The sequence below is a fragment of the Pelobates fuscus genome, chromosome 6 (assembly GCF_036172605.1).
Source record: "Pelobates fuscus isolate aPelFus1 chromosome 6, aPelFus1.pri, whole genome shotgun sequence".
Classification (NCBI taxonomy): Eukaryota; Metazoa; Chordata; class Amphibia; order Anura; family Pelobatidae; genus Pelobates; species Pelobates fuscus.
Window position 1 is genome coordinate 67,030,035 of NC_086322.1, and position 27,194 is coordinate 67,057,228.

The 27,194-nt window shown below is 43.1% G+C and overlaps 1 protein-coding gene across 2 annotated transcripts in view; it reads left to right on the plus strand.

Annotated features, from left to right (window-relative positions):
* LOC134614241 (uncharacterized) overlaps positions 1 to 27,194 on the plus strand; it is a 142,378-nt gene that overhangs the window by 14,079 nt on the left and 101,105 nt on the right. For both annotated transcript variants that reach the window (XM_063457814.1, XM_063457815.1), the window contains exon 2: positions 12,163 to 12,327. In XM_063457814.1, the coding sequence (XP_063313884.1) occupies positions 12,163 to 12,327 (165 nt within the window). The remainder of the gene's footprint in view (positions 1 to 12,162; positions 12,328 to 27,194) is intronic.

The following is a 27,194-nucleotide window of genomic DNA, read 5'->3' on the forward strand; positions in this document are numbered from 1 at the left end:
CAGGAGTAAGTAAGTTTAAGCTCTCGCCAAATTAGGTATGGTCCCGTAGGCCTCTTCGCCTATAAGTCAAAGTGGTCCCGCAAGGCATACAATCAGCCATTCCATTCAGAGGTTCGTGCCCAGTCGGCCCACCGCATAGTTATAGCCTTGCATCAAGTCATAGAAACATAGAAACATTGAAACATAGAATGTGACGGCAGATAAGAACCATTCGGCCCATCTAGTCTGCCCAGTTTTCTAAATACTTTCATTAGTCCCTGGCCTTATCTTATAGTTAGGATAGCCTTATGCCTATCCCACGCATGCTTAAACTCCTTTACTGTGTTAACCTCTACCACTTCAGCTGGAAGGCTATTCCATGCATCCACTACCCTCTCAGTAAAGTAATACTTCCTGATATTATTTTTAAACCTTTGTCCCTCTAATTTAAGACTATGTCCTCTTGTTGTGGTAGTTTTTCTTCGTTTAAATATAGTCTCCTCCTTTACTGTGTTGATTCCCTTTATGTATTTAAATGTTTCTATCATATCCCCCCTGTCTCGTCTTTCCTCCAAGCTATACATGTTAAGATCCTTTAACCTTTCCTGGTAAGTTTTATCCTGCAATCCATGAACCAGTTTAGTAGCCCGTCTTTGAACTCTCTCTAAGGTATCAATATCCTTCTGAAGATAGGGTCTCTAGTACTGTGTACAGTACTCCAAGTGAGGTCTCACCAGTGTTCTGTACAATGGCATGAGCACTTCCCTCTTTCTACTGCTAATACCTCTCCCTATGCAACCCAGCATTCTGCTAGCATTTCCTGCTGCTCTATTACATTGTCTGCCTACCTTTAAGTCATCAGAAATAATCACCCCTAAATCCCTTTCCTCAGATGTTGAGGTTAGGACTCTATCAAATATTCTGTACTCTGCCCTTGGGTTTTTACGTCCAAGATGCATTATCTTGCACTTATCCACATTAAATGTCAGTTGCCACAACTCTGACCATTTTTCTAGTTTACCTAAATCATTTTCCATTTGGCTTATCCCTCCTTGAACATCAACCCTGTTACATATCTTAGTATCATCCGCAAAAAGACACACCTTACCATCAAGACCTTCTGCAATATCACTAATAAAAATATTAAAGAGAATGGGTCCAAGTACAGATCCCTGAGGTACCACACTGGTGACAAGCCCAAGCTTTGAATATACTCCATTGACTACAACCCTCTGTTGCCTGTCACTCAGCCACTGCCTTACCCATTCAACAATATTGGAATCCAAACTCAAAGATTGTAGTTTATTGATAAGCCTTCTATGTGCAACAGTGTCAAAAGCCTTACTGAAATCTAGGTAAGCAATGTCTACTGCACCACCCTGATCTATAATTTTAGTTACCCAATCAAAAAAATCAATAAGATTAGTTTGGCATGATCTCCCTGAAGTAAACCCATGTTGTCTCTGATCTTGAAATCCATGTTTTTAGATGTTCAACAATCCTATCCTTTAACATGGTTTCCATCACTTTCCCCACTACTGAAGTAAGGCTTACTGGCCTATAGTTGCCCGACTCCTCCCTATTACCTTTCTTGTGAATGGGCACAACATTCGCTAACTTCCAATCTTCTGGGACTACTCCTGTTATCAATGATTGGTTAAATAAATCTGTTAATGGCTTTGCTAGTACACCACTAAGCTCTTTTAATAGCTTTGGGTGTATTCCATCAGGTCCCATTGACTTATTTGTCTTTACTTTTGACAGTTGAAATAGAACCTCTTCCTCTGTAAACTCACGTGTAATAAATGACTCATTTATCCTTTTTCTTAACTGAGGTCCCTTTCCTTCATTTTCATCTGTAAATACCGAACAAAAATATTAATTGAGGCAGTCAGCTAGACCTTTATCCTCATCTACATACCTTCCTTCTTTTGTTTTTAATCTAACTAATCCTTGTTTTACTTTTCTTTTCTCATTTATGTATCTAAAAAAAGTTTTGTCTCCCTTTTTTACTGACTGTGCTATTTTCTCTTCTGTGTGTGATTTGGAAGCTCTTATAACTTGCTTAGCCTCTTTCTGCCTAATCTTATAGGTCATTCTGTCTTCCTCACTCTGGGTTTTTTTATAATTACTAAATGCTAACTTTTTGTTTTTTACTATTTTGGCCACATCTGCGGAGTACCACAGTGGTTTCTTGAATTTTTTGCTTTTACTGACAAGCCTAATGCAATTTTCTGTTGCCTTCAGTAGTGCAACTTTTAAATAATCCCATTTCTTTTGGACTCCATTTAAATTGCTCCAGTCTGATAATGACTCCTTTACACATATTCTAATTTTAGAAAAGTCTGTTTTTCTAAAGTCTAAAACTTTTTTTTTTGTGTGGTGTGACTCAGTCACTGTTCTTATATTAAACCACACTGACTGATGATCACTGGATCCTAAACTTTCACCTACAGTAATATCTGATACGAAATCTCCATTTGTTAACACTAAATCTAGTATGGCCTCTTTACGAGTTGGCTCCTCAACTACTTGTTTTAGAGACAATCCCAGTAGGGAGTTTAGAATATGTGTGCTCCTGGCACAAGTTGTTTTCCAATTCACATCAGGAAGATTAAAGTCACCCATGATGATAACTTCCCCCTTCATTGTCATTTTAGCAATTTCTTCAACTAGTAGATTATCTAACTCTTCAATTTGTCCTGGGGGCCTATAAATCACACCTACACGAGTTACTGTGTGATTACCAAATTCTAACGTAACACAAACGGACTCTATGTTCGCCTCACTAACCTTTATTAGGCTAGATTTTATGCTATCCTTTACATACAGGGCCACCCCTCCCCCTTTCTTGCCTTCCCTGTCTTTTCTATATAAAGAGTACCCTCGTATTGCTATGTCCCAGTCATTTTTCTCATTATACCATGTCTCAGTAACAGCGACTAAATCTACACTATCAGTTGCCATTATTGCCACAAGTTCATGGATCTTATTCCCTAAACTGCGAGCATTTGTAGACATGACTCTATTATCATTTTTTAACACACTTGCTACAGGCACCTTCTGTCCTTGTTTTGGGGGACAATTGGATTGATGTTTTATCACCCTTTTGCCCCCCCCTCCTAGTTTAAATACATCCTAGCAAAACCTCTGAACTGCTCACTGAGAACATTTGTTCCCTTTTGAGAAAGATGCAAACCATCTTTTTTGTACAGTTTATTTCCATTCCAAACAGAGCTACCATGAGCAATAAAGCCAAATCCTTGCTCCCGACACAATTCACCAAGCCACAAGTTAAAGTCCCTAATACGCATCCGCCTGTCGTTCTGAGTGTTATGCACAGGCAGAACTTCAGAGAATGACAGTGTGGAAGCAACCTGCCGTATATCATTGGCAAAAACACTAAAAACTTCCTTAACCTCTGAAACCTCATTGCAAGTCAAGTCATTTGTCCCTAAATGGACAAGTACATCCAATTCCCCTTTCCTGCTTTGCTTGCTTAACAATATTACAGATACGCCTTCTGTCTCTGTGAGCAGTAGCTCCAGGAAGACACCTCACAAGACCACCATTGTCCATCTCCACACCTCTTATGATGGAATCCCCCAACAACAACTGCTTTCTATTAGGCCTCACCATAGTCTTCAAGCCTCTCTGCACAACACCACTAGCCTCAGTGCCTCTCTGCACAACACCACTAGCCTCAGTGCCTCTCTGCACAACACCACTAGCCTCAGTGCCTCTCTGCACAACACCACTAGCCTCAGTGCCTCTCTGCACAACACCACTAGCCTCAGTGCCTCTCTGCACAACACCACTAGCCTCAGTGCCTCTCTCCACAACACCACTAGCCTCAGTGCCTCTCTCCACAACACCACTAGCCTCAGTGCCTCTCTTCACAACACCACTAGCCTCAGTGCCTCTCTGCACAACACCACTAGCCTCAGTGCCTCTCTGCACAACACCACTAGCCTCAGTGCCTCTCTGCACAACACCACTAGCTTCAGTGCCTCTCTGCACAACACCACTAGCCTCAGTGCCTCTCTGCACAACACCACTAGCCTCAGTGCCTCTCTGCACAACACCACTAGCCTCAGTGCCTCTCTTCACGACACCACTAGCCTCAGTGCCTCTCTGCACAACACCACTAACCTCAGTGCCTCTCTGCACAACACCACTAACCTCAGTGCCTCTCTGCACAACACCACTAGCCTCAGTGCTTCTCTCCATGACACCACTACACTCTGAAAGTGCAGAAAATGAATTATGTAGAGCAACAGACTGTGCAATATGCCTTTTATCCACAACTCCAAGTCTACCAGATCCTACAGTAATCCATCTGCCATTCCTAGTATGTCTCTGCGGCAGTGGCTTTGCAGCAGTTCCAGCTTGAGTTTGCTTACCAGATAATTTACAAATCTCAGACTTCAAAAATACAATCTCCTGCCGCAAGATAGAGAACTGTCTACAGATTAGACAACAACCAAACCTCCAAAAAGTGGAACGTGAAACAAATGCAAAGCAACTATTGAACTATTGAACACTGAACTAAGTCTGCCATTCCAATGAGGTGAATAATTTAAATCAAACAAACCTTAACTTTTTATTTATCCTCCTGAACACCTCAGATTACCTCCAGTTTGTCTCCAGAATATCTCCAACCACACACACACTTAGAAGCAACACTTAGATGAAGCAACCAAGCTAGATTAGCCAAGCTAATGACAACAGCCCTTATATACTCCTAAAATCACCTCCCACTAGGAATGTTTAACACCTGGGTAGGCCTCTGCTTATTAGCAAACAATAGCTAATTTACACAGCAATCAATAGCAAGTAGCTACCTAATCAAATCAAATGCCTTATGATTACCAACAGGAAATCAAACCTTGTGCAATCAGTAACCTTTTCCTACAGATGAATCTTACCTGTAACAGTAAAAAAAGAAAACTCTTAGCACAACTCTTAGACAGTTGAAGCTTCTGTAAAACTCTCCAGAATATCTCCAACCACACACACACTTAGAAGCAACACTTAGATGGAGCAACCAAGCTAGATTAGCCAAGCTAATGACAACAGCCCTTATATACTGCTAAAATCACCTCCCACTAGGAATGTTTAACACCTGGGTAGGCCTCTGCTTATTAGTCATAGTTAGGGCCTCACCCATCACGGCCAATCGAGGTTACATTCTGTTACGTGTCACCGAGAGGCCAACACCCCGTCACCCACCTCAGTGGCACAAAGGCCCCACGAGCCAAATCATAGGTAGAGCCTCTCAAAGCCTCTTGGCTAGTAGTCAAGGCCTCACCTGTCACCAACATAAGCTACTTAATACAATTTCGCCAGTAGGCACTACTCTAGTAAGCTGGGTCACTACAGTACCATACTAACCAAGCTATCTGCCTCACTTCCTTAGCATGTCTAACGTTTCTAAAAAAAAAACAAAAAACGCCAACGCTGATTATCAATCAAACATCCTACTGAGCATATGCAGATGTCCAGTAGTCATACACTGCTTAGACAACTTCCTCACTATCGCACCATACCACAGCATGCCACACAGCCTTGATCTCATGTTCACTCTGTTGAAAGATTTAGGAATCCCGTAACCCGGACAAAACAGAAGTTCCCAACTCAGAGATTACATTCCTGGGGATTTTACTCAGGTCTATTTCTATGCAGGCCAGCCTACCACGAGAGAAGTAGATAGAATTCTTTCTTACATCAACATCCGCACGTCACAAGGCACTTACACCAGGATTCAGATACAGTCACTACTCGGTTCACTTAATTTTAATGAGAATATTTCCACAGGGCAGGTCTTTAATTTCCAGAATCCTCTCTCTCTTGCATGGTCTCCCCGACGATGACTTCACAGCTTTCATACATGAACCAGCTAGAGCTGATCTTAAAAATGTGGCTTCTCTTCCTGTCCTTTTGGAATGGCAGGTCGCTATTTGTTCCCCCCTTTTCTGACGATTCCCCTGTGGTCAGACTGACGTATCAGGTGCCGTAAATTATGCAGCAAATTTTGGTAACAAATGGGTACACGTCTCTTGGCCTATAGAGTTTTACCTTGTTAATAAATTTCAATACCACCTCAGCACTATTGGATGTCTACCCAATCGTAGCAGCTACACACAGATGGGGCAAAGAGTGGAGAGGGCAGTTGGTCAGATGCTTTTCTAATATCTTGGCAACATGTAAATATTGTTAGCAAAGGCCGCTCTCAGTCACTCTCGATTATGAACTTGGTAAGGAGTCTTACCTGGCTAGCGGCAAATCTTCAATTCTGCATAACTTGTGTTCATGTTCCGGGTATTCAGAAAAACGCAGCTGACGCTCTCTCATGCTCTCTCACGCTCTGATTTGCAGGAATTTTAAGAGTGCATCCGTTAGCAAACTCGCAACCCAGGGAGCCTCCAAGCTTCACAGTCCTAATTATGCGTGATATACTCTGTTGCTCCATGGTAGGTCGCTCGCACAGGCTGGTTTATTCCTTAATTTAAGAAAGCCTAGTCCAGAGCTTATGAGTTGGTTCACGATTTGTTCGTGTTTATTATATATAATAAATGTTTTTCCATCTTAAACTATGGTCGCATTTGCAACTTTTGCCACTTTCTCTTAATTAGTTTACAATACTATCAAACCTTTCTTGACAGGCAGATACGTTTATCTATTACTCATACCAAAACGAGCCAAACTGGTCCACCAGTAGAGATTAAATATTACCCTACCTCTAACAATTCATGTCCAATCCACGTTTTGGATAATCTAGTGGAATCTTAACTCACTTCCATCCCAGATTCCAAACTATAAGCTATTCAAGGGAAACCCCTGACCCCTAACCACTAAACATTTTATGCTTTACATTCGTATAATAATCACTCCGACTAGGACATAGCCCACATTCATTCTCGGGCCATTCATTCCGCATTGGAGCAGCCACAGCTGCCTCCAGAAATTACGGACCTACTCACATCATTAAAAAATATGGGTTGTGGAAATCATCCGCATACAACAGATACATCCCCAATCCTGAGAAAGAAATAAGATCGGCTTTCTGTAAAATGTCTAAATAATGTTCTGCTTTATAAATGTATCTGACTTTTAAGAATCGCTTCTTATATTTTTGCCCTCTTTTACAGGTCTAACCTCACGTCAGTTTCAGCACACCTCAACTGACTTTGCTCTTACAACTACTGCTTCTTTTATTATTAGTCAAATAACAAGGCAACCTACAACAAAAAACAACTTGTCATAAATTATCTGGAATATAGTTACATAGTTACATATAGTTACATAGCTGAAAAGAGACTTGCGTCCATCAAGTTCAGCCTTCCTCACATATGTTTTTTGCTGTTGATCCAAAAGAAGGCAAAAAACCCAGTTTGAAGCACTTCCAATTTTGCAACAAGCTAGTAAAAAAAATCCTTCTTGACCCCAGAATGGCAGTCAGATTTATCCTTGGATCAAGCAGTTATTACCCTACATTGAAAGATTATATCCTTGAATATTCTGTTTTTGCAAGTATGCATCTAGTAGCTGTTTGAACATCTGTATGGACTCTGATAGAACCACTTCTTCAGGAAGAGAATTCCACATCCTGATTGTTCTTACAGTAAAAAAACCTTTCCTTTGCCTTAGACGAAATCTTCTCTCTTCTAGTCTAAACGCATGACCTCGTGTCCTATGTAAAGTCCGGTTTGTGAATAGATTTCCACACAATGGTTTGTATTGGCCTCGAATATATTTGTATAGTGTTATCATATCCCCTCTCAGGTGACGTTTTTCTAAACTAAATAGATTTAAATGTGTTAACCTTTCTTCATAGCTGATCTGTTCCATTCCTTTTATTAATTTTGTAGCCCGCCTCTGCACTTTTTCTAGTGCCATAATATCCTTCTTTAGAACAGGTGCCCAAAATTGCACAGCATATTCAATGTGTGGTCTTACCAGTGATTTATAAAGAGGCAAAATTATATTCTCGTCCCGAGAATGAATGCCCTTTTTCATGCATGACAATACCCTACTGGCCTTGGCCACTGCTGATTGACATTGCACATCGTTGCATAGTTTGTTGTCTATAACAATTCCCAAGTCCTTTTCGTGTGTTGTTATCCCTAATTCGCTTCCATTAAGGGTATACGTTGCTTGTGTATTCTTTACGCCAAAGTGCATAACTTTGCATTTTTCAACATTAAATTTAATCTGCCATTTGAGTGCCCAGTCCTCCAGTCTATCTAAATCCCTCTGCAGCAAAGTAATATCTTGCTCACATTGTATTATTTTACAAAGTTTTGTGTCATCTGCAAACACTGAAACATGCTTTCAATGCTGTCTTCAAGATCATTTATAAACATGTTAAATAGAAGGGGTCCCAGAACAGACCCCTGAGGGACACCACTTGCCACCTCTGTCCAGCTTGAAAATTTACCATTAACGACAACTCTTTGTACTCTGTTTTTAAGCCAATGTTCTATCCAAGAACAAGCATTTTCATCTAGACCGATTTCCTTGAGTTTGAACACTAATCTTCTGTGTGGAACTGTATCAAATGCCTTGGCAAAGTCCAAATAGATCACATCCACTGCAACACCCTGATCTATACTTCTACTTACTTATTCATAGAATGCAATCAAGTTAGTTTGACACGACCTATGCTTCATAAAACCGTGCTGATTTTTGCTGATAACCATGTTCTTCTCAAGGAATTCTTGAATATAATCCCTTAATAATCTTTCAAATATTTTACCAGCCACAGAAGTTAAGCTCACAGGTCTATAATTTCCAGGCAAGGATTTTGAACCCTTTTTGAATATAGGAACCACATCTGCCTTCCTCCAATCCTCCGGAACACTTCCTGAAAGAAAAGAATCTTGAAAGATTAAAAACAGAGGTTCACTTATTTCTACACTTAGTTCCTTAAGTACACGTGGATGGATACCATCAGGCCCTGGAGCTTTGTTTATATTAACTTTCTTTAGTTGCTGCAGCACCTTGTCTTGAGTTAACCAATTACAATTATTCTGCAAGTTTTTAGTAGCAATCATTTGCACATCTATTGCCATGGGTTCTTCCTTAATATATACAGAGGAGAAATAGTTATTTAAAATTCCTGCCTTTTCCTGGTCTTCATTGACACCCCCGTTTCAGTTTTTAGTGTACCTACACTTTCATTTTTGGGTTTTTTAGAATTTATGTACTTAAAAAATGCTTTGGGGTTGGTTGTGCTCTCTTTAGCTATCATTTTTTCATTTTGAAGTTTAGCAAGTCTAATTTCCTTTTTGCACGCATTATTTGGTTCCTTATATCTTTTATAAGATGCATCTGATTTGTCCGATTTAAATGCTTTAAATGCCCTTTTCTTATTTTTAATCTCTTGTTTTACTTTTCTAGTAAGCCACGTTGGTTTTAATTTGTTTCTTTTATATTTATTTCCCAATGGTACATACTGAGAAATGTACCTTTGTAATATTTGTTGGAAGATGATCCATTTATCCTCAGTGTTCTTTTCACTAAAGAGTTGATGCCAGTCAATATATTGTAAAGCTTCCCTTAACTTATTGAAATTGGCCTTTTTAAAATGATATGTTTTAGTATACCCCATGTGCTGTTGGTTTTTTGCGTTTATTTGAAAGGACACTATATTGTGATCACTATTTCCCAAGTGCTCACCTACTTGAATGTTGATCAAAAGATCAACGTTGTTTGTTAAAACCAGGTCCAGACAAGCGTCCATTGTAGTTGGTGCTTGTACTAGTTGTGACATGAAGGTGTCATTTAACAAGTTTAAAAACCTAATTCCCTTTGCTGAGCTACTAGTCCCTCTGTCCCAATTTATGTCCGGGTAATTAAAATCTCCAATAATTAAAGTATTACCCAGATTTGCAGCTTTCTCAATTTGCTCAAACAGCTGTTGTTCCTCGTCAATATTAACATTAGGTGGTTTATAATATAATATGCAATCTGTCAAGCAATGCGCTTGCTAAACATGAAATCACTAGAATAAAACAACTTTACCCAGAAACTTAACATATACATTTATGTAGTACTATAAACCATTCACTAGGGGCCGGCATAACACCTGAATCTAAACTAAACAGCAGACCAAACAATTTGGGTGTTGTCGCGTAACTTCAGAAAAAGTTATAAGGGATAATATAGGTCTTTCGGCAACTACACAAACAGCCCGCACGTGGGGCATAACTCGCGTTCGAACCAAATGTTCCAACATTTAACATAGTATAACATTAAGCTTTAAAACGTACAAATACTAAATATATTTTGTACGTACGTATCGAGCCGGATGGGCCCGAAGGTTACTAATTTCATATGAACAAACCATGAGTTTGAGAAGTAGCCGACAGGTCAAGTACCGTATACGTTCGTATGGATTTAACTGAACAACTGTCAGGGTACCTGAAGTCTCTACCTCCGAGAGAGGTAGAGACTTAGACGTTCATCCGTCTGGACGGGCTGTTTCCTCTGTTCCTCGCGGTCCTTCCGGTCACGTAAACGCCGGCCGCGAGGGACTCACTTCCTTTTCTAGCATGACGTCCGGAAACCGACGTCATGACGCCAACCCGGAACGACCTGTCACTCAATCCTTCAGAGACTAATCAGGACTCGTCGGAGGCGTGTCTACCCTTCCGAGCCAGGGTATTTAAACTTGCTTCTCCCATTTGCTCATTGCCCTGTCGTGGTTCTAGTCTGCCTAGTCACACAGTGCTCTTGTATTTCTGTTATCCCTTTGGTTCTGACCCGGCTTGTTTGACTTACTCTGTTTATCTCTGTTACCCTTGACCCGGCTTGTTCCTCGCTTATCTGTCTTCTCGTTCCCTCGACCTCGGCTTGTCTTTGACTATTCTCTATATTCTCCGTACGTTAGTCCGGCCATTCTAAGGTCCGGTATACGTATCCTGTACCTGTTTGTACTCTGCGTGTTGGATCCCTGTCCCGATCCTGACAACAACCTCACGAACAGATGCGTACGAAATAGAGGTAAGTATAAAGTATAGAGCCAACCAGGGATGACGCTGTGCGCCAGCGACTAAGGTGCGACAGTCGACTTTATGACTCACGGTTTAGAATTTGCGAGGACCGGAGGAACAGGTACAAGTATCCTGGAGGCCAGGGGCGGCTGAGGACTCACAAAACAGGAACAGGCAGACTCTGAAGAAGCAGGTAAGAGTCCCCACGTGGCGAGGTAAGTAATTATGGTTATTGTACCAGGAGTGCCCTGGTACAAAACCCTACTCTAAGTAGTCAAACCATTTTTGGAAAGTTTGGCTTCTACCCTGGGATCCACCAGTCCTCGCTTCCCACCTCCGTTAATAATGACAGATAGCTGGAAGCTCCTAAGCTGGTGCTTCCATCAGCTTTCCTTAGCTAAACCCTCTTGTGTAGTGCTAGCTCACTTATAGAGAACATCAGCTGATCCTGCATGGCTTTGCCTTCATCTCTCCGTTGTTAATAGCAGAGGTTGGCAGCGGAGCCCACGGACCAAGGGTAAGAAGTCAAGCCATTCTAAAATATTTTGACTACTAACAATGTGAAGATGCTAGGGCGCACCTGCCACCATAACCACTACAGTATTCTCTAATGGTTATGGTGCTTGGAGTGTTCCTTTAACCACAGCATCCAGCTATAAAACAGGTGGGTGGAGTTTTAACAGAAACTAGCAACTAAGTTTAATAATGGCAGTGTCAATAAAGACCAAGAGATACTACCCACTTCCTTTTCAAATGGCTCAGATTCTTACATACCTATTATGGAAACCATGTAAGAATAAATAGAAATACATTTTATTTATACAGTGTACCAGCAAAAATGCTAGCAAATATAGAGATTTTATTTTAAGGTTTATATTTAGTGGTATATGCTGATATTGGAGAGTGTAGAGAAGGAGAACCATCCTACAGGTGGTTCTCCTGCCCTCCATCAAAATGCTTTTCTTTCAGATGGAGCTTCTTGCGCTTGCTAGCGGAATTAGGTGTGGAGCCAGCATTTGGGCATCATGGGGTAAGATTCCTCAGCTGAGGAAGTGTCAGGAAGGACATATTAACAGCTTCTAAATCAGATAAAAATATAATTAAGAATTATGATAAATATTAATTTACCTATTTTTGAGCTGTAATATGTTTAACAGTAACAATTTTTTCCCCAATTTTTCTATAGAAACAGACTTTGAGTTATACAAGCTTGAGTTGTGCTATAAAGTTCTTTGCGATATCCCAGAAGACAGAGAACAAGATGCATTAAACATTACTAAGGAAGATATCAGCAATACTATAGAAGATCTAAAAGACCATTACACAAAAATTGCCGTCTTATCACAGAATGGTAAGTATTTTTGTAATATTTTTTGTAAGAAAGGAAGCACACATTGTGTATCATTATTTGTCTTTACTGACTCCCATTCCAGCAAAGTGGATTGTTAACACACAAACTTGAAGAAAAAGGAACATACAAACTTGATATCGTAGAATATTTGAACAACTAATCTGGTGCAGATCCTTGGTAGATCCCTGGGCAGTTGATCCCGAGACGGCTACCTGTCTGTTATCTGGTGTACATCTTTCCCTTTCTCATGTTAGATACATATAACTATTGGCTACGCAGGGTCGGAGTTTAGTCCTTCCCTCACTGATGGGTTCCAGTTACATACTCCCCCCTTTGTCATCCCACACCTCTCCCCACAATGTATTTGCACTTGCCTGTGAGCTTTGCCTGGTACATAAGGCACTTTCTGTGGCTCCTGCCTACCTGTTGCTTTCTTTGTAGAAGGCTCTCCAGCTGCCAGACTTTGAGAGGAGTGTTACTTAACCCTGTCAGCCTCTTTAGGCTGCATTTTTGAATGCAAGTTTTCAGTCTGAGCAATTGAACCATTTCTATACACAGACACAAACGACACACCACGCTCTAAATTCACATTACTCATTCAGATGCATCAAAAACATAACATACACAAGCAATACACACATTACATGCATTACTTCACAAGGGACTTGCATAAGGGATGGCATGATATATATGAGGCATAGCCTGTAATTATTGGAGGGGTTACCCGGGTATAAAAACTCAAGCCCCCTCCAAGACAGAGCCGTCACCGCTAGGTTCATTCAGAACCTTTGACATCTGGTTCCTGTTCACTCACTCACTCACTCACCTCGGCTTCATTCCCACGCTGGTTCCTGCAGACTAAGTTCTCACATTGCCCCTCAGTCTTGCCTTTTCTAGACGACTTTCTCACTATAGAATTACCTCTGTCCACTCCCGTCAGCATTCATAAAACAGTGACTCTATTCTCAATCTCATTACAAGCCAGTTTACACATGGAGAAGGTACAGCTTATCAGAGAATCGGTGGAAGATTTTCTGGCTAAGGGCACCTTTACCAGGACGGACCTACAACCCTTATTGGGCACGCTGAACTTCGCCATGAGAATTATTCCACAGGGCCGGGCCTTTGTTTATATATTGCTGTGCCTCCTTTCTCTGCTCAATACTGACAAAAGCACTGTAACCCTAGACACATACGCTAAGGCAGACCTACACATGTGGCTTAGATTTATTTCACAATGGAATGGGAAAGCAATGTTTCTTCCACCTTACTCAGACTCTTCCCTGGTCACATGGACCGATGCCGCAGCCCATACAGGATTTGCAGCTATCTTTGGTGACTCCTCGTTAAGAGATTTCTGGTCAGTCGAGACCCATGGTCTACCCTTATTCCACACTACATCTGCGAAATCTACCTGATAGTGGTAGCCTCCAAAGCATGCTTCTCTGATAATAAAGCAACATGCAACATCATTTATAAGGGCAGATCCTCATCACTTACCATTATGAGACTAATTTGACGACTGACATGGTTAGCGGCTGCAATTTCACATCACTCGTATACATGTCCCGGGATGCAATAATAAAGCCGCTGAAACATTGCCTCGATCTAACTTGCAGCTTTTCTTCAGAGCCCATTCTACAGCCAACATCCGTCCGGTCAGCACCCCCTCATACCAAGACCTCAATCTGGACTAAAACGCCTCTTAACACACAACAGATATCTGGCCAGCTTGGCCCTCTCTACCAATACATCACAGGCATACAAAAGAGCATTCACCGCATGTACCAAATTCATGTTAGATTACCAGATAAGCGACACACACTCTCTAGACTCCATTGTTGCTTTTATCTCCTATTGCCACCTTAACCTAAAGTTATCACTAAACACCATAAAACTCACAGGGCTCACAGGGCTCCTCACAGGAATACAGCATCACACCCTAAATGCCTACCCTAGCACAACCCCTTTCATGTCTACCTGTCCCATTAAGAATATACTGAAAGGCATAGAATGCTTAGACAAACCCACTACCAGACTTCCTATTGACGGGCCTAAATTTCGTGCACTTTCAGACATTGTACACACCAACCCATTTGAAACGCACACTGGCCTGTTAATTAAAACTGCAGCTTATCTAGCATTCTATGGCTTCTTATGACCAAATTAATTCACTACCAATAACATCACGTCTAACCACCTGCACCTGAAAATTAAGAGCCTACAAAAAGATACTGACCATTACGTACTTACCATCGATCACACCAAAACAAACCAGTTAGGCCTTCCTACTAAAGTATGCTATTATCCCACCAGTAATCAACAGTGTCCTGCTAAATTACTGGACACATTGTTCAGCTCTACTCAGTCTTAACCCTAATACGCCATTACTCCTTTTACATGGCAAACCTCTGACCACTACGGAATTCATATTCTACATCAGAACATTTTAGACTCGGTCTTGACCCCTCTGCATTTTCTGGCCACTTACTCAGAATTGCGGCATCAAGCCACAATGTCCCTGCTCATATAAATGAACGGTTAGGGTGCTGGAAATCAGCAGCAAATACCAGTTATATACCACAACCAGAACAGGAATTTAGATTAGCATTTAAAGGTTTAGCTTTGTAACATGTATGCAATAAAGGTTATTTGTATACATCAATTTTTATTTCAGGCCTACCCCATACGTCGGTTCCGGCACACCACAATCGACTTCTAATTATATTATCTTACTTTTACGGTTTATGTCCTCGACTACAAATATGAAGTCATAGCCTGTAATTGTTGGAGGGGTTACCTGGCTATAAAAACTCAGGCCCCCTCCAAGACAGAACCGTCAATGCTAGGTTCATCCCTCCCACATCTCCCCGTTATTACAATTCAATGGGTAGGCCCTGTTTTATTTCAGGCCTACCCCATACGTCGGTTGCGGCACACCACAGCCGACTTGTGCTTACTTCTAATTATTACTATATTATCTTACTATGACAGCTTATGTCCCTGACTACAAACATGTTTACCAGATCTACAATGATTTCATGGACACACAGGAAAAATAAAAAAATCGAATTCCACATGAAAATACCGTATATACTCGGGTATAAGCCGAGTTTTTCAGCACATTTTTTGTGCTGAAAAACCCCAACTCGGCTTATACTCGAGTCAATAGTCTGTATTATAGCAATTTGCATTGCCATAATACAGACTGGGGCTGTGGGGGCTGGCAGAGCTGTAACTTACCTCTCCTGCAGCTCCTGTCAGCTCCCTCCTCCTCCGCGCCGTCCGTTCAGCACCTCGGTCAGCTCCCAGTGTAAATCTCGCGAGAGCCGCGGCTCTCGCGAGACTTACAGTGTGAGCTGACAGAAGAGCTGAACGGACGGCGCGGAGGAGGAGAGAGCTGACAGGAGCTGCAGGACAGGTAAGTTACAGCTCTGACAGCCCCCCTCTCCCCCCCACTGAACTGCAAATGCCACTGGACCACCAGGGAAGGAGAGCCCCCCTCCCTGCCATGTATCAAGCAGGGAGGGGGGGCGAAAAAAATATATAATAATAATAAAATAATAATTCAATTTAATAATAATAAAATAAAAATAATAATTTAATTTAATAATAAGAAATAATAATAAAAAAATAAAATAAATAAAAATAGAATTGCCCATCCCCCACGGCTCTGCAACACACACACACACACACACACACACTGCACTCATACACACACTGCACTCATACACACACACTGCACTCATACACACACTGCACTCATACACACACTGCATTCATGCACACACATTGCACTCATGCACACACACTGCACTCATACACACACTGCACTCATACACACACACTGCATTCATACACACACACTGCACTCATACACACACTGCACTCATACACACACTGCACTCATACACACACACTGCATTCATACACACACACTGCATTCATACACACACACTGCACTCATATACACACACACTGCACTCATAAACACACACTGCACTCATACACACACTGCACTCATACACACACTGCACTCATACACACACACTGCACTCATACACACACACTGCACTCATACACACACACTGCACTCATACGCACGCTGCACTCATACGCACACGCTGCACTCATACACACACGCTGCACTCATACACACACGCTGCACTCCTACACACGCTGAACTCATACACACACGCTGCACTCATACACACACGCTGCATTCATACACACACACTGCATTCATACACACACACTGCATTCATACACACACTGTAAAATAAATATTCAATTAATATATTTTTTTAGGATCTAATTTTATTTAGAAATTTACCAGTAGCTGCTGCATTTCCCACCCTAGTCTTATACTCGAGTCAATAAGTTTTCCCAGTTTTTTGGGGTAAAATTAGGGGCATCGGCTTATATTCGGGTCGGCTTATACTCGAGTATATACGGTACCTTAAAATGGAAGAGGAAACCTGCAGCATACATATTCTACAAACTACAAGTTATCACTTTTTTTCATTCATGTTTTAATTTGATTTTAGCACACTTTATGACCGTGACATAGTTACATGTATAAACAACGAGTAAAACTTTTGACACTTTTATTGTACATCCTACATTGCTTAACATGATTTGTTAATTATTGTGTTACACTTGAGTAGCAATATCGTGATTACACATCGTTTAACAATGACATTGGCATAAGTGTATAGTTAACTGTTAGCATGGCGGAGAAACACACATAAATAATCAAAATAACAAAACAATAACAAAAGGATTAGTGAGGAAATCATAAGAAAGGAATCAATATGCCATCCCAGGCGTCCCTATGAGAACCCAAAGAGTTACGTCTTACATGAGGTAAGTATCGTAATGCTCATTGTGTCGGGGTGGGATGCAATTCCTGGGTCATCTGTCTTGTGCCCAAGAAGCTTCTCACTGCTAAATCCCAGTCCAGAGCAGCAGCTGGAATGCACAACAACTTCCAACTGTTAGTGTGCACCAATTACTTACTCAACATAGATAGACACCATTGTCAGAGAGGAATATAACAAGCTTTTCTAGCTCTACCACATTATAAGATTTTGGAACCAACCTGGTGGCAGGAAGCACCGCTATGCTCCTGCTCTAAACAGCACATCTTCCGGTGACTAGCAGTGCATCGAGGATACTATGCTTACAACTCAATGAAGAACAGCTGTCTGAAGATGCACTTTGTGATGCTGGAACCAGGGACAAAGTCACTCCCCTTAACACTGCCTTCCTGAGATTTTATGATGGCATCAGTGAATATGCAGAATCGGTTTCTATATGAAAACAGTCTTTTTTTTATGAGATTATAGAGAACTGATTGTTACTACTATGCAAAGTGTGATCAAAGGTAAGGGCACAACAATAGAATTAGCCTATCACTTTTTTTAGACCGTTTTTTTTTTTTTTAGCTTTTCCTATTTGCACCTATTAATTCCATTTGTTTGCAACAAAAATGCTTATTCACTAAAGTAAGAATTGCCAGAAATTTAAAGTGAATATCAAATTTAAGGTCAAAAATGGCCAAAATGAAAGAAATTGATTTGTGGAATTTTTTCCAATTTGACTATTTTGTTCTAAATTTTGAAATTCACTTTTGGAATCTCCCATCAGTTTATTGTCCTGTTCCATTTTGATTGACTTCTCTAACCTCACAAATGTGTTAAGAATCCACAGGTAAATCTGAGATGGATCGATTAGTCCAGGTGTAGATTAAAAAGGAATTTGATTTGGGGCGGAGCCAACGCAGACGCGTGTCAGCAGAGCTCCGCCAAAATAAGCCTGAAACAAGCGATTTAATCACCCCAAAAGCATCATTTTCAACCCCTACTACGATACCGTAGGATGGGGAAGAAATCCAAGCACCAGGGAACTGCTAAACCAGCAGGGGCGCGCGACATTGTAGACCTTCTCCTCCGTCCCGCAAAGGCCTCAAGCCTCACTGCGACAAAACAACATGGCGACGCGACCTCGGCCTCCTCCGAGGACCAAGCAATGGAGGAGCTGGATGAGTTCCCGGGCTCTGGGGGCTTACACCAGCCCTCTTCTGATGAGGACAGCGAGCTACCCTCCACGAAAGGAGATATTAAAGCCCTCCTCCGCAACCTCCGCATGCTGTTCACTGCAGTTGTAGCCACTCTGCACGAGGAAATACAAACTGTGGAGGGGAGAGTCAAGACTATGGAGGGACACTCAGAAGGCCTAACAGCCCGATGTGTACAGCTAGAAGCCCAAAATACTGAGCTGCAGCATAATCAGTCTGAACTCACCTGTCGCCTCGACGCACTAGAAGATCGGCACAGGAGCAGAAATGTAAAAATCGGGGGAATCCCGGAGACGGTGACCCCGAGTGACTTACCGCAATACTCCAGGAGACTACTCGCCTCCCTACTGACACCACACCAAGCAAACCTTGCTGTGATCGAAGGGGTCTACCGCATCCCGAGAGCCGCTAAAGCCCCAACAGACGCCCCAAGGGATGTCATACTACAACTACAGACACGGGCAGCCCAATTATCCCTTATGTCAGCGGGTAGAGACAAAACTTTTTGAAAAAGCTACCTTGTCTTTCTACCGGGATTTGTCCAGGCCCACGGTGCTCTGAAGAAGCCGATTTAAACCACTGACCACTGCGCTCCGCCAACACTCCATCCCATACCGGTGGACTTTCCCCAGAAGCCTGGTCATCTCCCATGGAGGAGCCACAACCCGCTTAACAGACGCAGCGGCAGGGGCGTACCTAGAGCATTTGGCACCCGGGGCGGATCCTCCTTATGGCACCCCCCCCCCCCCCCCCCTTAAAATGTAAAAAAAACACCCAATTTTTTTTTTACAATGAATGTAGCACTGAGCAGTGTTTGTGCATCTAAATGTAAATGTAAATGTAAGCATGGGTTTTTGTATGGAAAATGTGTGAGTGAATGTAGGGGTGTGTAGTGTTGGCGTTTGAATGCAGGCATGCATTTGTGTGTAATGTTGGCAGTATAGGGCAGTGGTGTGGTTATATCAAAAACATGGTGATATTTTAAAGGTGTGTTTGTAGTGTTGTTTGAATGCAGTGGTGTGCTTTTGTGTAGTGTTGGCAAAATGCTAAGATGTATGCACATATACACATACACAAATATATACACACAATCAGACAACACATTTGCATATAATTCATACTAGCCACCCAGATTTCCTGTTCTGCGCTGGCTGACACCTCTAAACTTCGATCTTTGTTTAGCAGATAACTCCTCTATTTGATATCCCTATGTGAGATTGCCATATTTAGATCTAAAGAGCACCCTAATTTAGCATATTTAAATATGGAAATCTCACATAAGAGCATTAATTTAGGGAAATATCTACTAAACTGCTAAAAGATCAAAATGTAAAAGCCTTTTACTTACATTTAATCTTTCAGTTGTTTAGTAGATAACTCCCGTATTTGTTATCCTTATGTGGGATTAACATATTTAAGGACACCAAATAAGGGAGCTATCTACTAAACACATACACATTTATATACACACAGACTTGTACATCTGTGGTTGTGTGTGTATATAAATACACACACAATCCCAGACATACACCTAATCACAGACACACAATCACAATAAACACACACTTAACGACAGAGATACACACAATCACAGACACACACAAAAATCACATTCTTACACACATTTAGTAATTAAGATGTCCACCCAGCTTCCCTACCTTGCTCTTGGATCTTCCCCATGGGGATTAACGGTTGCTGCTGGGCGCTCTTCCTGCACATCTCACTTGTGCTCCCAGTAGTGATGACGATGCCATCTTATCCCAGCTGCCGGTTCACTGCAGGGCGCGCACTAACCTCACTGCCTCCCAGAATATATCTGTCCTTGTCCCTTGTGTAAAAAAATGTGTTTGTGACAGCGTATGTATGTGCATTGTGTGTGACTGCATATGTAATTTGTGAATGTGAGCCTGTGTGTAATGTGTCTATGTGACAGTAGGGGAACAGTTGTATGTGCCTGGGTGGGTCGGAGTAGATTGGGGTCTGGGACTTCGTGTGTGATATTGCATGGGGGAATAGGGCAGGGAGGGTGAGGGTATAATGGCACGGAGGGTGGGGGATATAGGGCAGGGGGGTGGGGTTATAATGGCAGGGGGATTATAGGGCAGGGGGTATAGTAGTACCTTACCATTTAGGAGGGTGCAGGATCAGCAGGGTCTGTTTCACCATTTGGTGGCTGCTCTGGGGTTATAATGGCAGTGAGGTGGGGTATAGGGCAGGAGGGGTTGGAGTATAATGGCAGGGGGGTTATAATGGCAGTGAGGTGGGAGTATAGGGCAGGCGGTGTGGGGGTAAAGGGGTGGGAGTATAATGGCGGGGGGGTATAGGGAGGGGGGTGTTATAATGGCAGGGAGGTGGGGGTATAGGGCAGGGGGATTATTATGGCAGGGGGGATTATAATGGCAGGGAGGGTGGGGGTATAATGGCCGTGTGGGGTATAGGGCAGGGAGGGTGGTGGTATAATGGCAGGGGGTATAGGGCAGGGGGGGTGGTGATATAATGTCAGGGGGGTATAGGGCGGGGGTGATATAATGGCAGGGGGGTATAGGGCAGGGAGGGTGGTGGTATAATGGCAGGGGGTATAGGGTAGGGGGTGATATAATGGCAGGGGGGTATAGGGCAGGGAGGGTGGTGGTATAATGGCAGGGGGGTATAGGGCAGGGAGGGTGGTGGTATAATGGCAGGGGGGTACAGGGCAGGGAGGGTCGTGGTATAATGGCAGGGGGGTACAGGGCAGGGAGGGTGGCGGTATAATGGCAGGGGGGTATAGGGCAGGGGGGGTGGTGATATAATGGCAGGGGGGTATAGGGCAGGTGGGGTGATATAATGGCAGGGGTATAGGGCAGTGGGGGTGATATAATGGCAGGGGGTACAGGGCAGGGAGGGGGGTTATAATGGCAGGGGGTGGTGATATAATGGCAGGGGGGTACAGGGCAGGGAGGGGGGTTATAATGGCAGGGGGTGGTGATATAATGGCAGGGGGGTACAGGGCAGGGAGGGGGGTTATAATGGCAGGGGGTGATTTAATGGCAGGGGGTATAGGGCAAGGGGGTGGTGATATAATGCCAGGGGGTGATTTAATGGCAGGGGGGGTATAGGGCGGGGTGGTGGTGATATAATGGCAGGGGGGGTGATTTAATGGCAGGGGGGGTGATATAATGGCAGGGGGGGTGATATAATGGCAGGGGGGTGGTGATATAATGGCAGGGGGTGATATAATGGCAGGGGGGGTGGTGGTATAATGGCAGGGGGGTACAGGGCAGTGAGGGTGGCGGTATAATGGCAGGGGGGTATAGGGCAGGGGGGTGGTGATATGGCAGGGGGGTATAGGGCAGGTGGGGTGATATAATGGCAGGGGGTATAGGGCAGTGGGGGTGATATAATGGCAGGGGGTACAGGGCAGGGAGGGGGGTTATAATGGCAGGGGGTGGTGATATAATGGCAGGGGGGTACAGGGCAGGGAGGGGGGTTATAATGGCAGGGGGTGGTGATATAATGGCAGGGGGTACAGGGCAGGGAGGGGGGTTATAATGGCAGAGGGGTGATTTAATGGCAGGGGGTATAGGGCAGGGGGGGTGGTGATATAATGGCAGGGGGTGATTTAATGGCGGGGGGTATAGGGCGGGGTGGTGGTGATATAATGGCAGGGGGGTGATTTAATGGCAGGGGGTGTGATATAATGGCAGGGGGGTGATATAATGGCATGGGGGTGGTGATATAATGGCAGGGGGTGATATAATGGCAGGGGGGTGATTTAATGGCAGGGGGGGTATAGGGCAGGGGTGGGGGTGATTTAATGGCAGGGGGGGTATAGGGTGGGGTGATTTAATGGCAGGGGGGTTATAATGGCAATGGGGTATAGGGCAGGGGGGGTATAATAGTTACTTACCATTTAGAAGGGTGCAGGGGCAGCAGCTCCTTCCCAGGCAGGCAGCAGGTGCAGGGGATCTGTACAGAGTGACCGCGGGGGAGCAACCTGGTTCTGCGCCCCCTGCTGGTACACTCCGAAATAGCCTCCCTGCAGCTCAGTGTGTGAGTCAGAACACAGGCTGGGAATCCCCTCCTTGTGCTCTGACTCACTGACTGAGCGCCGGTCTGCCGGAGCTGCGGGAGAGCAGGGGGTACAGAGCCGGGCACCCCCCTGCTGAGTGGCACCCGGGGCGGACCGCCCCCCCCGCCCCCCCCTTAGTACGCCACTGCGCAGCGGAAATGGACTCAGTGCTGATAGCTCTGGGACTGACGACATACCCAACACTAACCACCCAAGCCGCAAGACAGCAGCCCCCTCACGTCTGGGACATGGCCAATATACAGGGAGTGCAGAATTATTAGGCAAGTTGTATTTTTGAGGATTAATTTTACATATTGAACAACAACCATGTTCTCAATGAACCCCAAAAACTCATTAATATCAAAGCTGAATATTTTTGGAAGTAGTTTTTAGTTTGTTTTTAGTTTTAGCTATTTTAGGGGGATATCTGTGTGTGCAGGTGACTATTACTGTGCATAATTATTAGGCAACTTAACAAAAAACAAATATATACCCATTTCAATTATTTAGTTTTACCAGTGAAACCAATATAACATCTCAACATTCACAAATATACATTTCTGACATTCAAAAACATAACAAAAACAAATCAGTGACCAATATAGCCACCTTTCTTTGCAAGGACACTCAAAAGCCTGCCATCCACGGATTCTGTCAGTGTTTTGATCTGTTCACCATCAACATTGCGTGCAGCAGCAACCACAGTCTCCCAGACAATGTTCAGAGAGGTGTACTGTTTTCCCTCCTTGTAAATCTCACATTTGATGATGGACCACAGGTTCTCAATGGGGTTCAGATCAGGTGAACAAGGAGGCCATGTCATTAGATTTTCTTCTTTTATACCCTTTCTTGCCAGCCACGCTGTGGAGTACTTGGACGCGTGTGATGGAGCATTGTTCTGCATGAAAATCATGTTTTTCTTGAAGGATGCAGACTTCTTCCTGTACCACTGCTTGAAGAAGGTGTCTTCCAGAAACTGGCAGTAGGACTGGGAGTTGAGCTTGACTCCATCCTCAACCCGAAAAGGCCCCACAAGCTCATCTTTGATGATACCAGCCCAAACCAGTACTCCACCTCCACCTTGCTGGCGTCTGAGTCGGACTGGAGCTCTCTGCCTTTTACCAATCCAGCCACGGGCCCATCCATCTGGCCCATCAAGACTCACTCTCATTTCATCAGTCCATAAAACCTTATGGACTGGCCCAGTCTTGACGTTTCAGCTTGTGTGTCTTGTTCAGTGGTGGTCGTCTTTCAGCCTTTCTTACCTTGGCCATGTCTCTGAGTATTGCACACCTTGTGCTTTTGGGCACTCCAGTGAAGTTGCAGCTCTGAAATATGGCCAAACTGGTGGCAAGTGGCATCTTGGCAGCTGCACGCTTGACTTTTCTCAGTTCGCCTTGTCCTCCACCGCATTCAGAGCACAGAGGGTCGGCCGCCAACCAACGGGCACCTGAGCCAGGGAGGTATACATAGAGGAACAGACTACCAGAACTGTCCGACTATACTGCTGAGTTTAAATTTTGCTTTAGTTGCGATTTTCATTCTATGTTACGTTGTTTATGTTAACTGACCAGACATTGCATGCTATACTTACCTTAACGCCTCAAACGGTACATTGCCCAACACTAGAGAGAGAGGACAAACTCATACAGACCACACAGGGATACGGGGACGAGGCACCAAAGACAGCCTCAAACAGGGCGACCGTAAAAGGGCGAAGAATAGACAGCCTACCCCCCCTACAGCAAAGAAACACCTAGACCTCCTTTACACACCAACTTTCCCAAGACCTAGTTTTACCCTGGCAACATCCACTAAATGAAAAGACTAGGCTGAACCCCTCACTTGCTTATTCCTTGTCTGCAGCCCTTTAACTTTCTGCGGGCAGCGAATACACTGTGACCCGGTACACCACCTCCCCAAGCATTTCCCACCCAGAGGCATTACGCCGCTGACAGCTGTTCATCAGGTCTAACAGTCCTTCTACGCTTGAAGGTGTTATTTCCCCAATTGGCTAGACATCTCTGCACAACACTATAACTACCATACAAAGTACATAATGGGCGTCCTTATCGGCAAACCACTTAATGCAATATTCCCACAGTGCAATCTATATTATTCCAGTTAATGTCTCCTACCATGTAATGAGCTATACCTACCTATCTTTAACTCAAGCTATACGCCGATGGCGTGTTTCCTGGCTAGAGTGTACTGATGAGGGGCGGTTACCAAGCATGATAATTGACCACCTACTTTAAGTTACAACTAAGTATCTCACAGCGTGAAGTCACACAGGCTCATCCTGACTTAGCACGTTCAATTTACCAAGCCTGTCCCATGATAAACTAGCTAGATCTTAGACTACCTAGGCAGTTTAACTCCTACATAGCCGACCAACAACTCACCCAGACTACAAGTATGTCCCATCGTTATAGCCTGTACAACACTTAGCACATTCTGCCTTCCATGTAAGAATTACATTCAGCGCAGTAATCTTTTTATACAGCCAAAATATGACCTTAGCATCTACACCTAAAAATGTCATACCACATAGATCGACACATACTCCCCACTACGACTAGGCATGTGTATTTTGTTCTTAAATCGTAGAAAGGCCTGTTCCACATTCTGCATGTCTAGTGCACACACGCAGGTTTGCATGATTACCATATCACCACTGAGGAAGCATCACTGAGATGACCGTGTTTATATTTTATACCTTAAAATTACATTGAAAACTCTTTTGTTTACGCTGATTGAAAACGTAAACTGTTACAAACTTGTTATTTTTAACCAAAATGTGCCTGACAATCGCTTACCACGACCTGTAATGCAAATGCTTGTTAACGTACTCTGATGTCGCTGTTGTGGCACATCAAGGCTTACTGATATCTTTTTATGCACACCAAAAATAAAGAATTTAAAAAATAAAAAAGTAATTTGATTACCGTATATACTCGTGTATAAGTTGATCTCATGTATACGTCAAGGGCAGTTTTGTGACCAACAATTGTGAAATATGCAATGCCTCGTGGATAAGTCGAGGGTAAAACTTGGGGCTATGAAATTCTGTGATTTTTCGAAATTATATACACACTCATACAAACACACTCTGCATTATACACACACACACTCATACAAACAATCTGCATTCTACACACACACTTATACAAACACACACACACTCTGCATTATATACGCACACACTCTGTGTGTATATAATGCAGTGTGTGTGTGTGTTTGTATGAGTGTGTGTAGAATGCAGATTGTGTGTATGAGTGTGTGTGTGTATATAATGCAGAGTTTGTATATAATGCAGAGTGTGTGTGTGTGTGTGTGTGTGTGTGTGTGTGTTTGCGTGTGTGTGTGAACTGGGTGGGAGGAGGGCATTTTTATTATAATTTTTTAATTTTAATATTTTAAATTTTTTATTTTATTTTAATATTTTAAGTTTTTTATTTTTATATTTTTTTATTGTATTTTTTTATTATTTAATTTAATTTTCGTCCCCCCTCCCTGCTTGTTAGCTTGCCAGGGAGGGGGGCTCTCACTCCCTGGTGGTCCAGTGTATGGGCTGTGTAGGAGGGGGGGGCTGACAGTGAGTGGTTACTTACCTTCCTGCATCTGCTGTCAGCTCCCTTCTCCTCCGTGCAGCTCCTCTGTCAGCTCCCACTGTAAGTCTCGCAAGAGCCGCGGGCACCGCGGCTCTCGCGAGACTTACAGTGGGAGCTGACAGAGGAGCTGCACGGAGGAGAAGGGAGCTGACAGCAGCTGCAGGAGAGGTAAGTAAGAGCTCTCTGCCAGCCCCCCAACAGGACCGCCGGGCTTGTAATGAGCCCGGCGGTCCTTGTCTGTATTATGGCAATGTAAGTTGCCATAATACAGACATTAACTCAAGTATAAGTTGAGTGAGGGTTTTTCAGCACAAAAAATGTGCTGAAAAACTCGACTTATACTCGAGTATATACGGTAGTTCATAATAGCTGAAATGCATTTGTGCACACATCTATTAAAAACCCAGGAGTAATGGCTCACAATTACCAGGCTGGAAGCAAGAAAAAAAAGGTTACACATGTAAAACAGAAATTCCTTAGAGTAGTAAATGCAGAACATTGGGAGTTAGGTATACTTATTATTACTTTGACAAAAACACTAGATAAGCTACTTAGCTGTCACAGAAAATCACTCTGAGTGTCAGAAACATGTGCCCATGCCATGGTGCCTCTTTTTTGTACATTGACTCCCAAATTTATAACAGGTAAGTAAAATAAAAACAGGAAGCAGCAAGAGACACAGTAAGAATTAATTTGGCAAAAAAAAGAAGGAAAAACAGTAAAAAAAAAAATAACAGTAAATAGGAAAATTGCCAGAAAGTAATGAATTCATTTAAAAATGAATGTGACATGCAAATCGCCATCATTTTCAATATAGTGCAATGCTTGTTTAAAGGAAAACTCTAACATTAGTTATAAATTAAAGGACCACTATAGGCACCCAGACCACTTCAGCTTAATGAAGTGGTCTGGGTGCCAGGTCCATCTAGGGTTAACCCTGCAGCTGTAAACATAGCAGTTTCATAGAAACTGCTTTGTTTACATTAGGGTTAATCCAGCATCTAGTGGCTGTCTCATTGACAGCCGCTAGAGGCACTTCCGCGCTTCTCACTGTGATTTTCACAATGAGAATACACCAACGTCCATAGGAAAGCATTAAGAAATGCTTTCCTATGGACTGATTGAA